Below are 17,017 nucleotides of genomic sequence, written 5' to 3'. Positions count from 1 at the left end.
GTATATACGCAATGTTGCGAGCGTGCGCTCATTTTGGCTGAGAATGGGCGCGCATTTATATAGCCGAACTGTTACCGCTTTCCTTCTACCAGAGAAACTGTCGAAAAACAAGTCTGGAACTGATTTCTTCTTCGAAATTACTTGGTAAGGTATAATAATAATTAAAACTGAAAGTACAGATGGACAGATTGCTTCAGAATTGATGGTGGTTTTCGAAAATGTATTCACTTCACGAACATCAGGCGTTCGTTATAGCATGAATGATGCTGTTGCTAGCGGTTACGCTAGTTAGCTAACTTGCTTAACTATGCTTGATGCAACTTTTATTATATCGTTAGCTAGCTAGCCTGTAAAGTTGATTACACTGACAGTTTCAGTGTCACCCGAGTTATATAGTTGCTAAACAAAACAAACGTTTGGTTAAGTATTTCTACAATGATCAGCTCTATAATGCCATTGAATGAGTAAAGTAGCTAGCTAGTCCTTGTTGTGATTTCTTTCAATTTCCGCGCCTCCTAATACACGTGAGCTAGCTAATTACCCATCTAATAAACAGTAGAGATTTTTGACTGACAGACAGGCGATCAACAGGGCAGAGAAACTCTGACCCTGACAACTTGTTTGTCCTTATAGATTTCACATTATAAATTGCTAGTTAAGACAGGGTAGGATGACTCTCATTTCAGGGACTGTCTTCTCCACCGGAAATGGTCTTGCCTTGATCAGTGTTTCCCCTAGGATTTATTTCTGCAGTGGGGGCGCTGCGCTGCGCCGCGCCGTTGCTAACTGAATATAGGGGAGCACTGCCTGATTGTACCATTTCTATTAGGGGTGTAACGGTTCACCATGGTTCAGTACTTATTGCAGATTTAGTTTCTGAACAGCGGAAAATGAAATGCCAACAGTTACTGTAGTTAATTTGTTTAAGAAAATACAAAGTCTTGGTATTCCTAATTCCATATATGATCACGAGTCATATAATGCCCGATGAGCGCACAATCAGGAATAACAACACTTTGTATTTTCTTAAATGAAAACACAGGATTACTCATCAACAACAACACTAAAATAAAGAGCAATGTGCGTGTGAAATCAATATGTAAACATGGCTCAGACAATATATAAGCTTATGCTATAATGTTATCTTACAAAGAGCAAAAATATGCTCACTTGTGTCACTCTCATAAAGGGGGCGTGTCTTTAGCACAGTAGGCCTACTTTTAGTTTCCACTGCGGTGTAATGTGATGGGCTGTCACTTAAGTAGCTCTCTAGCCCTGGAGGTCCATCCATCTGTAGTAAGAGGAAGGGGAAAAGCGATACCCAGTCAGTTGCAAAACTGAATGCATTAAACTAAAATGTGTACTTCCGCATTTAACCCAACCCCTCTCAATTAGAGATGTGCTGGGGGCTGCCTTAATCAACACGTCATCGGAGCCCGGGGAGCAGTTGTTGTTGCAGGTTAACTGCCTTGCTCAAGGGCAGAACGTAAGCGCAACACAGGGTGCATTGGCCAATTCATTGACAACTTCGGCTTTAGCTTGCATATATAGAGCGGGTACTTCCTGTTTGCTGAAATAGGTGCGAGGGGGCAAAGTTCGTAATGAATGGAGCACTTTCGCAAGGTGCTGAAACCACCTATTCTTCTCAACCACCGAGAATGGGCGAATATCCGTGGCTATAAGCAAACCTATCGCTCATGTAATTTATTTGGCCCAGTCAGAATCAGCTGCGAAGGGCAGCTTGAATGCAGGGGGGAGACAGCAAATGTTTTTGGGTCCGTTTCCGTCTTGTTCAGGTGGTAGGAATACTGGGGTAATGTCATCAAAAATGTGTCAACATGTTTGAGGTGTTGGCAGTTGCATAGGCTGTTCTCGTTGAGCAGTGGCCGTTGTAATCTACTGGGAAACCAAAACGTTCCCAAACTGGAGATTTAAACGATGATGGCGAATCCTCCTGGTTTATCGACCCCACCACTCGTCATCGTTCAGAACTAGTTCCCTGATGTGCTTCACAAAAATACATTTTAATTAGAATTTTGATTACAATGTGTGCATAGGCTCTAGTTGTTTTAATGAAATAGCCTGAAAGGTTTTTGTTCAGCTCAGATTTACTCAAGAGGCATACAAAGCAGTGGAAGGCATAGCCTAGTGTTTCATTATTTATTTATTTTTCGATGTATTCATTCAGGTTCACAGTGTGGACCGAACAGAGGTCCACATACCGAACGGTACGAATACGTGTACCGGTACACCCCTAATTTCTATTGAGTGATTATGATTTTACAGTTTAAATATAGTTGATAATCTTTCTGTCAATTCTCCTCATCTGTATAACTCCCACCCTTGACCCTACTGCCTCTATGACAGTGTGGTAGCCAGTAGAGTGCTGTCATCATCATGTTAGACGGTGGTCAGTTCGTGGAGGCGTTGGGTCGTCTAGGTTACCCAGGCACCCCATCTCTGAAGGGCTCTGAGTTTGACTGGCTCTTCGACTGCGCTCCGGAAAACCTCCAACTCCTGCGCTTCGTCTGCCGCACCCTGAACCAGGGAAACGTGCTCACCCCGGAGGAGGCCCAGGCCTTCAAGGCCCTCCGTAACTCTGGCAAGCCCATCCTCGATGGGACCGCGCTGGACGAGGTCCTCAAGACCTGTGGGCCTACTGCTGGAGGAGGTGTGGTCGGTCCTTCCTCAGCGGAGGGGGAGGTGAGCGTGGAGGACCTAGAGGCGGAGCTATCTGCTCTGAAAAAGGAGAAGCAGCTGAAACAGCGCAGGTACAAGAAGCTCCAGGTGCTCGCCACCGCCCGGGCCGACGCCGCGCTCCGATTGGCCTCCCAGCAGGATGCCGCCGGCGGCAAGCTGAAGGACATCAACGCAGCGCTGGGGGCGGAGAACGCCGGAACCAACGCTGCGCTACAGAACCTCACGAACGAGGTGAAAAAGCTTGGATCATACCTCAAAATAGACCTAGAGTCCAAGGAAAGAAAGTCCCAGGGAGAGGCTGCTGCCTCTGGTTCTGTGACCACCACCACCCCTCTAGGGCCCCCTATCCTGCTCTCCCAGCTGTCCCTGGAGCCCTACCTCCACCAGGAGGAGCTTAACACCAAGGCCCTGGCCGCCCTCACCCAGCGCCAGTTCTTCCAGGGCATCAGCAACATGGTGGAGACCTCCTGCTCCGAACGCTTCCAGCTCCTGGACCTCAGCCTCTGCGGAGATGGGGACGAGATAAAGGAGAAGGATGAAAAAGAGGTGGAGGAGAGAGTGGTAGAGCAGAGAAGGAAGGAGATGGCCAGGCTCCAGTGGGGTCATATGGTGGCCCAGCACCAGCTGGTCAAGGCCAGAGCAGAAGAGCAGGGAGCCAGGGTTGGGCTGGAGTGGATCACGAAGAACCTGCAGTCATTCACCAAGGTAAGGCACTGGAGAGGGTTAGGGACTAGAGTAGTCTCTTTAGTGCTGTTGCCTCTGGGGGTTTGTTCGTAAGTGTTGCATGCTCTGTAGTCTGTACACATATTCACACCAGCCTTACAAACAACATAATCATACCTGCTTTTCATCACTTGCTAGTCTCTAATGCAACCTTTATCCCTCTCACCCTCCTCTCTCCTCTCCCAGGGCACCACCAATTCCTCCTCTGCTCTCCAGGCGCGTGAGGCCTTGTCTAGGCGTGAGCTGCAGGGCGTGGAGGCTGATCTGGAGTCTCTCCTCCAGGGGCCTGTACCAGCGGCTCTGAGGGAGAGTGCCAGGCTGCTCAACATGCCCGTGGTGAGGGGAGACCTGGACCTGCAGCTGGCCAGACAGGAGTACTACACCTCCAGACAGGAGCAGGTACAGTCAGTTAGTTTTGTACAAATGCTGTTTTTCGATCTTGTTGTTAGAATATCTATGTTCATATCTGCATGGGTTTTCCCATAATTTACAGAGTTTTGAACACCAGGTGAGAAACTGTCTTCACCCAATCAATCAGTATCATCTTGTATGTATTTTGTGTATCTATTCTTGTCCTCCTTAGAGGATGATAACGTTCTGTCTCTCTATCCATCCATTCATTCATCTTTCCATCTAGGTCCGAGACCACCTCCTGCGGCAAAAGGCCTCATTCGAGCTGCTCCTCCTGGCCCAGGAGATGGAGCTGAGGATGGGTAGGCAGGTGCTGAAGCTGCTTGGGGAGGTGGCAGGTCGGCTGGGGGAGGGAGGAGAGGAGACAGCCCTCAGGATCCAGGCCCTAGCGCAACCTGAGCTGTCCCATAACCCCAGACCCAGTCCTCAGTCCATCATCAGCTCCAAGGATGCATCCTTCACCAGGTAGGGATCAGAGGAGGACAGGAACCAGGGTCGTGCTCAATCAGGCATACGGAAGCAAAACATTTTTCAATGGAAAACCAAAAGGTGTTCTTATTGGACAGGTTTAGGTTGCACTGAAGGCGACCCAGATGTATTTGCTTCTCTCACACTAAAGGTAATATGGCAGTGCATTGATATACTGTACAGTAGTGATGGGGGAGAAAAATCGATAGTTACATATCGCAATATTAGTTTTTGGACAATATTATATCGTTATTTGACTCCAAGTGTCGATTTGTAAATAAATAAATATAGCTAGCACTAGTCGGCTGTACCTGCACCCAAACCTTTTCCCCCATTCTATATCTTCTTTAACTAGTGAGCCAAAATGTTTTCAGCACTTTTATTTCCCTGACTAGCTTCCATCCAATTGGCGACAGATTTTCATGCAAATACTCTAAAATCCGCATGAATAAAATATGCACATTTTCCCACCAGAGATGTTTCCATCAAATTGACTTGTTGCAGATAAAAGTCTGTGTGTGATGACATAATGCACATAAAAATCACTTTTGTGGTTCAATTCCCATATACCGAGGAACAAATACCAGATTACAACATTTTCAACTCTACTGATGGTTTTGTCACAAAACAGATGTGTGGTATTGGCACGTGCGCTCTAGCCAACAGCTCGCCGATACAGTGCGGGTAAAGCCTACTACATGGCGAGATTATGGACAAAAGAGCGAGATCACCAAAATAAGACCCTCAATATTTATTGGAAAGGAGCATCAAGCTCATCTCCTTGCACTTTCACCACCCTGTGAAGTTCATCATCATTTATTTAATCTGTAGCCTTGTAAACTGCATGCTTTTCCAAGTTGTAGTGGGAGGACCACTCACCATATCATCGCGTGACTCCAAGTTTACGTTGATATGATGGTTATTATGTCATTATTTGCGCATAAAAGCGGTTCCATTGCCATTTCTCGCATAATTCATTTTCATAGACATTTGTAGAATTTGCTGTTTCCATCAGGCCGGTCGTGACATTTTTTATGACTCATAAAAAGGTTGAACGTAAACTTCGTTTTCTCATGCTCTCTTTTCTCTCTGCAGCAAACAGTGAGCAATATGTTTGAAACATCAAATCGCAATACATATCGTATCGGGACCTATGTGTCGTGATAATATCGTATTGTCAGGTCCCAGGCAGTTCCCAGCCCTAATATACAGTATGTGACACACCTCTCGCTCCCCCAGGCTTCTTCAGATCCTGGAGTCAGGCCACGCCTCAGAGCGTGGTGGCCGCGAGGAGCCCTTCCGTACCTACGAGGGGTTGGAAAGTGCCGCCCGCGACCACCAGGGGGAGCTCCAATCCTGCCGCGAAGCCCTGGCTGGGGCCGCCCGCCAACAGCATTACATGGGTGCCCGTCTCCACAGCGACTGCGAGGCGTTGCGCCGGGCAACCTTCTCGGGGTTGCAGCAGCTGTTCTTGGCGCCGCAGGTATGTCCTACGGCGACGTCACATGACCAGGAGCTCTGCCCCAACGCACAGGTACGTTTCTGAACACACACACACTTCCTCATCGACGTTATTGTCGTCTTCGTCTCAAAGTAGCGTGAGTTAGCAGAGTTTTATTATAAAACACGTTTGGGAGATTAAGTGGTAGCACGGTACCTATGGGTTTTATACGTAATTTGCACTGCTGCCTGAGTAATTGCCCATTGTTTGATAAATACAGTATTTTGAAATGAATCGAATTATGTTAGTTGTGGATTCACTGGTGATGCTTCACTTTTAGAGCACTGCATTGGTATATGGGTTTTGTATAGTTGTGTTGACTGCACTGGACAATGAGGCACTTCTGTAATGTAGAATATGTAAAAAGCACAAGGTGTCAAGTTTTTTTCTTCCAGGTCAACAGGGATCCTTCTCACTCCCTCGGTCCTCTCCTCCTCTTCTTCCTCTCTGTAACAAATGTAGCAAATTCATGCTTGCTCCATACAGGGGTTCATCGCAGTTACTTCCTGCAGTAAAGAGACACACTTTAGTTTCTCTGTAGTTTTTAAATGTCTTATAGTCAATAAAGCTGTGCATAACCATCTGTGTGACGTGGAGGAAAAGTAGAGTACTGTTGTATGTCAGTCAATATTCTAGAAAGGCTTATAACCATTTGTGGTATGCAGATGTTAGAAAATACTGAGTACTGTTCTTGCAGTCCAGGATATACTTTTAAATTAGTGTCACCGCTATTCATTACGTTATCAGCACAAGCTAGCAGTGATCTGACCGTGTCTCTCTGGATGTCTACTAAAAGCCTCTTTCCCTCCACCCTTCTCTTCCTCCCCTGTCTTTCCCTTCCATCGTACCCTCTCCTCCTCCTCCTCCTCCTCTCTCCAGGAGTTGACAGTGAAGCTGGGAGACCTGGAGGTCCAGCAGAACTGTCTGTACAGGCTGATGCAGGATGTGATGGAGGAGGTCCGGGGTAAACGCTCCCAGCTGGACCACAGCCCCCTCCTCAGGCGAGAGCGGGAACTGTACGTCTACTTCCACCTGGACCCCAGGCTGCTGAACAAAGTGGTGGAGGAGCTGGAGAGCAGAGCGGCCGCTGCCAAGAAGGGCCAGTTGTAATTGGGCTCTTTTACCGCCTCCTACGTCACCTCTTTTCCCCTCTCCTCGACCCGTTTCTCTGGGTGTGAGCGCTAAACACAGCTCATACAGAACAGTGGAGGATCCAGCAGAAAGTAGTGGATGTGCTTTAAGGTGAAGTGGCCACTGAGAAAGGTTGCCGCTCTGCCTAATGACACCTGGCTTACCCATCTCCTCTCCCCTCTCGCCACCCCATGTGCCAGTTGAATGCCAAGCACCCTCAACCTTGGATTTGGAATTACACAATATGGAGAGAGGGTTCCGACAAATGACAATTGGATGAGGATGACTTGGATCTCATCTCCGTTTTTTTGTGGCACTGTTTCAATTCAGATGTAATGTCGCTTGTTTTACTGCTACTGTTGCTGTTCCTGTAACCGCCTTTGTCTATTTGTTTGTTTCATAAAAAGAAATTATAATAAATATGAATGTCGTCACAACTAATAGAAACATATTTTGTGCGTGTGAGTATTCAGTTTTATGTACTGTTTTTTTCTCGTTTGTATGGCGCAATTTATTTGAAGACAATTGGGCTCCATCAGCCAGCTTGATATGATCAGTGACAGTACAGAGAAAGCATAATCATAACACTGATATTCTTCCTGTGCGTTGTGTAGGCAGCTAACAGACAGACAGGGCTGCAGATAGGGAGAGGAGATGGAGGGGTACAGTTGCAGCAGTAACAGGCTGTACTCAGGGCCTCTGTCTGCGTCTGGACAGAAGATCCTAGCAGCTCTCCGAGCCCAGAGCCACAACCACTACTCTGATACAGCGAGGGCCCAAAGCTACAGACAACGTGAGTCAGCAAGGACTGAATAGTGCAGTGCAATATTTAGAAGGATGCAGACAGAAATGTTATCTACATATTCTATAGACCTGACACCACTCTTTATTCTAAACAATATCGTAAGCAGTGATGTAGATGTTAAATGCTGATCGCCGTTCATGAGTAAAGTAACGCTCCCTTTACTTTCAATGCATTTTTCCCGCAAATGGTGGGTAAACGGCATTTACGTATGTTACCCTCCACTACACTGATCGTAATGGTTCTAAAGTACTATGTGTTGACAAAGGCACACATTCACAGATCTGTGTGTATATCTGGTGGTGTTGGGAAAGACAGACACATTTCAGTTCTATCCAATGGACAAAGTATCCTATTCTCTATTCTATTGTGCTTACTTTAAAAAAGCCTATCTATTCAAATGTTAGATGAGCGGTATGACGGCAGACAGAGAGGGTACCAGTCAGAGGCCAGCTGGAGCAGAGGAACACAGGAGGAGAGGAGAGGGAGAGAGACAGACCGGTGAGGAGATGACACCGTAGTAGGGGAATAGAAATAGTAATTGGGTTGGGCGTACAGGCAGTGTTAAAGGAGTTGTCATTAGCATCCAAACATGGTACAGAATGAAGTGGCATAGAATGGGTTATTTGGTTAGGGAAAGGCGGATAAAAGAGGTGTCATTAGCAACCTGGAATGCAGTAAGATGGTACCCTCTTCAGGGAGAATAGACAGATGGGTTGAGTCCTTACTATATGAATGTGGTTGAAATTCAATTGACTATTGTTCCGTTGAGGAAACATCTGGTGTGGTATTTCTTGTGCATGCAACAGGCACAGAACATATAGGCCGGTTTCCCAGACACAGATTACGCCTATAGTCCTAGACCAGGGGTGAGTAACTGGCGGGGCCCCTCTTTTGAAGGTCCTTGGAGTTCAGTCGGGGTCTCAACTTAATGTTGCGAATTTGGTTATGCATCAGCAGTTTTTCTCTTACGTCAGTCACTGATAGTCAGTCAATTAGTCCATGTCAGCTAAACATTTTTAGATCGCTAAATTAGTTTAAACTTGTTATCATGGTCGAATTACCGGCCGGGGGGGGCCCCCATTGATTTTGTTAGTCTCACTCAGATTTCATATTAAAAACTAAACATTCTCTCCACCCTATGGCAAAATGTGTAGAATTGCAGGAAATTAGCTGTAAAACAGCTTATTTCCCTCTGCCCCATGGCAAAATGTGTGGAATTGCACAAACTTGCTTTAAAACCGGTGTTGTTTTCGAGACCACCTAAAGCGAGACGATTCAAGACCAGACCAGAGCAAATCGAGCCTGAGTCAAGACCAGAGGGCGGGGCGAGACCGAGACCGGGAGGGGGACGAGGAGTCCGAGACCGAGTCAGGACCGAGACCATAAAAATGCGAGTTTAAGATGACGATTGTGATTTTGTCAAATCGCCACTATAATAAGAGTTCAAAATGTCCAGTATTTCTGTGTTCATATTTCAGAAGAACATATGGATTCTCTAGACATTCAGAATAGTGAAAAAATGCATGCTGAGGGCAAATAAAGCCACTCTACAAATGATTACTCACCCAAACACAGTGGGGAACAATGAGGGCCTTTATAAAATAATAATTATTATTATTACTTTCAATGATATTCTGATTTAATCTCTTCAGTTTTTCAGTTTTTTTGGAAAGGAAAGGGTTAACACTGAAGAGAAAACAAGGTCCAAATAGGGAGATACATCTATTTGTCACATGCGCCAAATACAACAGGTGTAGACCTTACAGTGAAATGCTTACTTACAAGCCCTTAACCAACAATGCAGTTTAAAAAAATAATACCTAAAAAAAAAGAGAAATAAAAGCAACAAATAATTAAAGAGCAGCAGTAAAATAACAATAGCGAGGCTGTATACAGGGTGTACCGGTTCCCGAGTCAAAGTGCGGGGGCACCGGTTAGTCGAGGTAATTGAGGTAATATGTACATGTAGGTAGAGTTATTAAATAGATAAAGCTAGCTAACTAAGTCAGGCGTTGGCTAGGCCATAAGAAGCTAGATAGAAGGCTTTGCCATTCAACTGTATTAGGGCAACATTTTGGAGAGACAGTGGAATCAACCAATCACTTTCTGACTTGGGTGGGACCGTTTTTACAAAAATGTATTGAAAACAACAGGTCACTGTGCAATAGCAAGCAGTAGTTTTCCCAAGGTCTAGCTAGCTAGCTTTTATTGTAGGCTAGTTTGCAGGGGCTGCAGCAGGTGTTATCGAATAGGATTTTTGTGCTAATTTGTTAGCTTCTCCCTTTTCAAGAATAACTTTCAACAAGAAGCTAAGTTTCAAATTATCTTCATCTGGTGAGTGGAACTGTGGTGTTAATTGCAGCTCGCTTGCTGTTGTTAGCCATCTTTTGGAAAATACCTGTGTGTGAAACATTGTTGCATTTAAACTTTAGATCATAATTTACTTTGTGTGCTAAACGTGAAATGTGTTTTGCAATGGGAAGTAGTAGTTGTACATTTCGATTGGGAAATACACTACATGACCAAAAGTATGTGGACACCTGCTCGGCCAACATCTCATTCCAAAATCATGGGCATTAATATGGAGTTGGTCCCCCCATTGCTGCTATAACAGCCTCCACTCTTCAGGGAAGGCTTTCCACTAGATGTTGGAACATTGCTGCAGGGACTCGCTTCTATTCAGCCACAAGCATTAGTGAGGTCGGGCACGGATGTTGGGCGATTCGGCCTGTCTCGTAGTCGGCGTTCCAATTCATCCTAAAGGCGTTCGATGGGGTTGAGGCCAGTCAAGTTCTTCCACACCGATCTCGACATTGTCATGCTGAAACAGGAAAGGGCCTTCCCCAAACTGTTGCCACAAAGTTGGAAGCACATAATCGTCTAGAATGTCATTGTAAGCTGTAGCATTAAGATTGACCTTCACTAGAACTAAGGGGCCTAGCCCGAACCATAAAAAACAGCCCCAGACCATTAATCCTCCTCCACTAAACTTTACAGTTGGCACTATGCATTGGGGCAGGTAGCGTTCTCCTGGCATCCGCCAAACCCAGATTTGTACGTTGGACTGCCAGAAGGTGAAGCGCGATTCATCTCTCTAGAGAACGCGTTTCCACTGCTCCAGAGTCAAATGGCTGCAAGTTTTACACCACTCCAGCCGACGCTTGGCATTGCGCATGGTGCGGCTGCTCGGCCATGGAGACCCATTTCATGAAGCTCCCGACGAACAGTTATTGTGCTGACGTTGCTTCCAGAGGCAGTTTGGAACTCGGTAGTGAGTGTTGCAACCGAGGACAGGCGTTTTTTACACGCTACGCGCTTCAGCACTTGGCAGTCCCGTTCTGTGAGCTTGTGTGGTCTACCACTTCGCGGCTGAGCCGTTGTTGCTCCAAGACATTTCCACTTCACAATAACAGCACTCACAGTTGACCGGGGCAGCTCTAGCAGGGCAGAAATTTGACAAACTGACTTGTTGGAAAGGTGACGTCCTATGCCGGTGCCACGTTGAATGTCACTGAGCTCTTCAGTAACGCCTTTCTACTGCCAATGTTTGTCTATGGAGATTGCATGGCTGTGTGCTTGATTTTATACACCTGTCAGCAAGGGGTGTGGCTTAAATAGCCAAATCCACTAATTTGAGGGGTGTCCACATACTTTTGTATATATAGTGTACCTAGCCTAATGGTTGTGTTTTTGTATTCTTATGTGGTCCTCTGTAGCTCAGCTGGTAGAGCACGGCGCTTGTAACGCCAGGGTAGTGGGTTCGATCCCCGGGACCACCCAATACACAAAAATGTATGCACGCATGACTGTATGTCGCTTTGGATAAAAGCGTCTGCTAAATGGTATATTATATTATTATTATAATAATATATAATATGCCTTTAGCAGTCGCTTTTATCTAAAGGGACTTACAGTCATGTGTGCATACATTTTTTGTGTATAGGTGGTCCCGGGGATCGAACCCACTACCTTGGCGTTACAAGCGCCGTGCTTTACCAGCTGAGCTACAGAGGACCAGCTGATGATTGGGAACTACTGTCTTATTATGTTTTGTATTTTGTATTTTTTAAGGATCCTCATTAGCTGCTGCCAAAGCAGAAGCTACTCTTCCTGGGGTCCAGCAACATTAAGGCAGTTATATAGAATTGAAAATATTACATGACATTTCATAACACTTTACCCAATACATTTAGTGTGTTCCCTCAGGCCACTACTCCGAGTGAATGGACTGCTTATCCTTTAGTATCATGCTGTGTGTGACTGCGGTCTTTCCATCGGCCCTATGTAGTGGTGTAGTGGTGCCTGGAGAAGTGTTTAAAGCCTACTCAAATTTTGCCAAAAGATTTCCCAAACAGCCCGCCGGTAAAGGAAAGGTGCCCTGTGTGAAAAATCTGGCTCCCAAGTGGGTGGGCCCTCTTGACGTTGGAGGCGGCTTATGGTAGAGAAATGAACATGCAATTCTCTGGCAACAGCTCGGGTAGACATTCCTGCAGTCAGCATGCCAAATGCACGCTCCCTTAAAACTTGAGACATCTGTGGCATTGTGTTGTGTGACAAAACTGCACATTTTAGTGGCCTTTTATTGTCCCCAGCACAAGGTGCACCTGTGTAATGATCATGCTGTTTAATAAACTTCTTGATATGCCACACCTGTCAGGTGGATGAATTATCTTGGCAAATGAGAAATGCTCACTAACAGGGATGTAAACAAATTTGTGCTCAAAATTTGAGAGAAGTAAGCTTTTTGTGCGTATGGAACATTTCTAGGATCTTTTATTTCAGCTCTTGAAACATGGGACCAACACTTTACATGTTGCGTTTATATTTTTGTTCAGTATAGGACAAACAACAAAAATTTGATGTTCTAAGTCCACCACAATGCTTAAAACACATCACCATTTTTGAGGGTGTAGTTGCCCTTTAATTCAATTGAGCAAAACAAATGCCCTCCCCATTGATAAAAATTAGCATGATATCATTGTCAGGTAGGCCTACTTTGCAGTCAATATTTGTGGGGAAAGCCTTTAGAAATGTTCATGTAAACAGAATTGCGCATTGCAAATAGCCTACTAACCCAGACTTCGGACCAAACTTTTTCAACCCCTGGTTTGCATGCTCATTGTTGCCATAGTTAGCATTTACTGGTCCAAATCAAAATGTAGGAATAAATAATACTATCCTTCTCTGTGCTGTGTGCCAGGCCTTGGTCCAGACCCCAGTCCTACTTCCAGTCTTCCTCCTCATGGGACCCTTCATCCCAGAGGGACTACTCTCAGACCCCAGCCCTGTCCCAGGACTCTGCCCCCTCTTCTACCCCCAGAGAGAGGTACTCTCTGGCCCTCCACACCCCCTCACTGGAGAGTGAGAGTATCGGAGCACCTTTCTAAAACATAACAGCAACTAGCCTCTAGTACTCCTAGATTATTAGCTTATTTATCCTAGCTTATTTCTGCTCAGAGTGACAGATTCATCAGGCTTGTGTTCAGTAGGGGAAAACATTTTGTTTTAATGAATCGGAGAGGTACTACCTGAACTTGTCCAATAAGAACACAGATGTTCATTTTCTCTGTTGACTGATAGCTTTTGGTCTTCTCCCACAGCTCTCCTGAAGAGACAGAGCCCACCTTCTCACTCCACTTCCACTTGGAGAACCAGGGCCCTTCCAGACCACCCTTGCCCAGAACAGAGCACCCTAGGCCCCATAGAGAGAAGCGAGCTGGGGCCTGTGGACCACCATTCTCCAGAGCTAACGTTAGCATAGCACCAAAGAACCACATAGAATGCCTAGAAACTCAAAGTGAAGGCTGGCACTTAGGGAGTGGAGATGGGGAATGGCAATGCCCTGAACGTAGCCAAGAAGACACGTCCATAGCCCCAGAGGACCAAAGGGAGAGGCTGGCTAAAGCCAAGTCCATAGAAGTGGCCTTAGCTGGTGGAGGAGATGCTGACCGTCAGGCCCCGGTGCCTGTTGCTAAATGGCAGTTTGGGAGTCTGCTACTGCCTCCACCTCAGAGAGCTTACAAGACCAAAGAGAAGGCAGACTGTGACAAAAAGAGACTAGAGAGAGGGCTGTTACTTCCTACATCAGAGAGCGAGGACTTCACAATGGAGGACATGGACAGTGGCCCGACCTTTGAACTAAGAATGGATGATGAAATTGGAGCAAGTTGTGCATTGGAGAAGGATGGCTTTGGAGCAAGTCACACAGTGGAGAGGGATGGCTTTGGAGCAAGTCATGGTTTGGAGACCGATGGCTTTGGAGCAAGTCATGGTTTGGAGACCGATGGCTTTGGAGCAAGTCATGGTTTGGAGACCGATGGCTTTGGAGCAAGTCATGGTTTGGAGACCGATGGCTTTGGAGCAAGTCATGGTTTGGAGACCGATGGCTTTGGAGCAAGTCACACAGTAGAAAGAGATGGCGTTGGAGCAAGTCACACAGTAGAAAGAGATGGCATTGGAGCAAGTCACACAGTAGAAAGAGATGGCGTTGGAGCAAGTCACACAGTAGAAAGAGATGGCGTTGGAGCAAGTCACACAGTAGAAAGAGATGGCATTGGAGCAAGTCACACGGTAGAAAGAGATGGCATTGGAGCAAGTTACACAGTAGAAAGAGATGGCGTTGGAGCAAGTCACACAGTAGAAAGAGATTGCTTTGGAAGTCATTCACTGAAGAGAGATGGCTTTGGAGCAAGTCACACAGTAGAAAGAGATGGCATTGGAGCAAGTCACACGGTAGAAAGAGATGGCATTGGAGCAAGTCACACAGTAGAAAGAGATGGCGTTTGGAGCAAGTCACACGGTAGAAAGAGATTGCTTTGGAAGTCATTCACTGAAGAGAGATGGCTTTGGAGCAAGTCATGCTTTACAGAGGGATGGCTTTGGAGAAAAACTGCTCTTCAATGAGGGCGACGTCACTGAGGACCTCAGCCACAGGGACAGCACAGAAAGCCAATGTGCAGTTGGGTTAGTTGACCAGCAGGGGGCGCTGCATGGAGACACAGCCCAGTCAGAACGGGAGATGGTGACAGAAGGAGGACCAAGGGACAACCTCAGCGAGAGAGACCCCATCAAGAGGAAACGGCTCTTCAGTGATATGACTACTGACAACCAGAGAGGGATGGGGTGTGGAGAGATGGAGGAAAGAGTGGAGAGGGAGAGTAAGGATGACATCAAGGAAGGAGGGATGAAGAAAAAGATTGAGAGGAAGAACAGCAGGAGTAGTACCAAACCCCACCAGCAGAGGAAGGTGTCACCCTCACTGGGGCAGATGAGGGATGGAGAGGGCCTGGGGGTGACCCAGATGAGGGATAGTCACCCAGAGGAGAGGAGGAACATGGATGGGCCATTGGTGATAGCTGCACAGAGGAACAGTGGAGGAAACACAGGTTAGTTCAGGACGGGACCCACACGCACACACACACACACACACACAGGTTAGTTTAGGACACAGATAGATAGGTTGCCTTTTAGTACACTATATGAGAGATGGATGTTGGGGATTTTAGATGCTGGACAAATTGGCACTTTAGTAATAAGCCACTAGATGGCGATACAGCACTTCATTCAGTATTTACCCAATGAAGTTGTCCATAGATGCTTATTTAAGGTGAGTTTTGCATTTTCCCTCTAAGCTGATCCTGGATCTGTTGCCATGGGCAGCGCTGCTATGTCCAGCAATCTATAGGGCCCTGAGTTTTCCCCTGACCACAAGGCCTGACTAGGGAAAACTCAGAGCCCTAGTCAGCTCATATATCACAGTGCTGATGAAATAAAAAGTGTGAATCCGTTTACAGCGATTATAATGGACTTGTCTGAACACGCTGACAGAATCTGGACTGCTCATGTTTCAGTACGCAGGAAGGAAGTGTTTGTGTGTGTGTAAAAAACAGAGTCAAGAACAGCGTAGTGTAGTGACAGAATATCAGACCTGAGCTATGCTTCAGTGAGTTTAGCTGACCTCACTCAATATGCAGACGCAGGGTCTCAAATTCAAACGCAATCACAAACACATTCACTCATTCAGACACAAACACAGACAATTTTAAGCAGAGAGAAAGCATATAGATTTTTTCTTCTTCCAGAACCCTTAGCTGCAGGACATTCCATTCCGAAGCCATCTCAGGAGAGTGGGAGAGTATTCAGAGCCCCCCCTCTCCGGGGGACCCATCTGGGACAGACCCCCCTGGCTACTAATCATCACAACAACACTCAGGTATGTTACCGCTTCAGCCAGAGGACCCATACTGCTTCTGTGCACATAGTAGAATGTTAAATGTCCGTAATTCAAACAACAACAAAATGGCCTCCCAAACGTCATTTGTTTTGGTAAACAGCGAGGGATGGGCCTGGAGAAATGTAAGCTTGTAATAGTTGGTATTTAGATACCGTGCAGAAAACCACTGACACCTCTAACCCCTCTCCCTCTACCAGAAACCCCTTTAGCTGCATCCTAAATTTGACATTTTAGTCATTTAGTTGACATTCTTATCCAGAGCGACTTATAGTTAGTGCATTCATATTAAAGGGAATACTTCGGGATTTTGGCAATGAGGCCCTTTATCTACTTCCTCAGAGTCAGATGAACTCGTGGATACCATTTTTATGTCTCTGTGTCCAGTATGAAGGAAGTTAGCGCAATGACTGGAAGTCTATGGGTATCTGTTAGCACTAACGCTAGTTAGCATAGGCTTGTGAAACTACCTCTAGCTTCCTTCACTGCCAAAATCCTGAAGTATCCCTTTAAGATAGCTAGGTGGGACAACCAGATATCTCAGTCATAGTAAGCACATTTTTCCTCAATAAAGTAGCAATTAGCAAAGTCAGTGCTAGTAAGGGGGGAAGAAAGTAAAGTGCAAGTGTTAGTTCAATCAAGTATAGGCTTAACTGAATGAACAACAGAGACCAAATGCAATATGGAATTTTCTTAACTAGTTTGGGGTATGGCCTCGTCTCCGAGGGATGCTGATGACATGTAACCCTATGCTTTTATTTATTTTTTTACGGGGAGGGGAGGTGCTGTGGGATTGTTTAAGATACTCTTTGAAGGGGTACGGTTTCAGATGTTTTCAGAGGATGGGCAGGGACTCTGCTGTCCTGCCTTCAGGGGGAAGCTGCTTCCACCATAGAGGTGCCAGGACAGAGAAGAGCTTGGACTGGGCTGAGCGGGAGCTGCCCTCCCGTAGGGGTCAGAGGGCTAAGAGACCAGAGGTGGCAGAACGGAGTACTCGGGTTGGGTTGTAGGGTTTGAGCATCGACTGAAGGTAGGGAGTAGCAGTTCC

At 46.1% G+C, this 17,017-nt stretch overlaps 1 protein-coding gene across 5 annotated transcripts in view; it reads left to right on the top strand.

The window, feature by feature from the left end:
• Nucleotides 1–24: 24 nt before the first annotated feature.
• LOC121572199 (DNA polymerase nu) overlaps nucleotides 25–17,017 on the top strand; it is a 95,860-nt gene continuing 78,867 nt past the window's right edge. For 2 of the 5 annotated variants that reach the window (XM_045225558.1, XM_045225557.1), the window contains exons 1-6: nucleotides 25–144; nucleotides 7,549–7,727; nucleotides 8,144–8,237; nucleotides 12,940–13,065; nucleotides 13,340–15,124; nucleotides 15,821–15,951. In XM_045225558.1, coding sequence (XP_045081493.1) covers nucleotides 14,515–15,124; nucleotides 15,821–15,951 — 741 coding nt within the window. In that variant the 5' untranslated portion in view covers nucleotides 25–144; nucleotides 7,549–7,727; nucleotides 8,144–8,237; nucleotides 12,940–13,065; nucleotides 13,340–14,514. Of the gene's footprint in view, nucleotides 145–2,188; nucleotides 2,229–2,367; nucleotides 3,406–3,609; nucleotides 3,823–4,060; nucleotides 4,300–5,541; nucleotides 5,837–6,682; nucleotides 7,386–7,548; nucleotides 7,728–8,143; nucleotides 8,238–12,939; nucleotides 13,066–13,339; nucleotides 15,125–15,820; nucleotides 15,952–17,017 lie in introns of those variants that run through there. The other 3 variants (XM_045225560.1, XM_045225561.1, XM_045225559.1) reach the window with 3 other exon arrangements.

The sequence above is a fragment of the Coregonus clupeaformis genome, chromosome 16 (genome assembly GCF_020615455.1).
Source record: "Coregonus clupeaformis isolate EN_2021a chromosome 16, ASM2061545v1, whole genome shotgun sequence".
NCBI lineage: Eukaryota > Metazoa > Chordata > Actinopteri > Salmoniformes > Salmonidae > Coregonus > Coregonus clupeaformis.
This window is presented reverse-complemented; position numbering and strand designations above follow the sequence as displayed.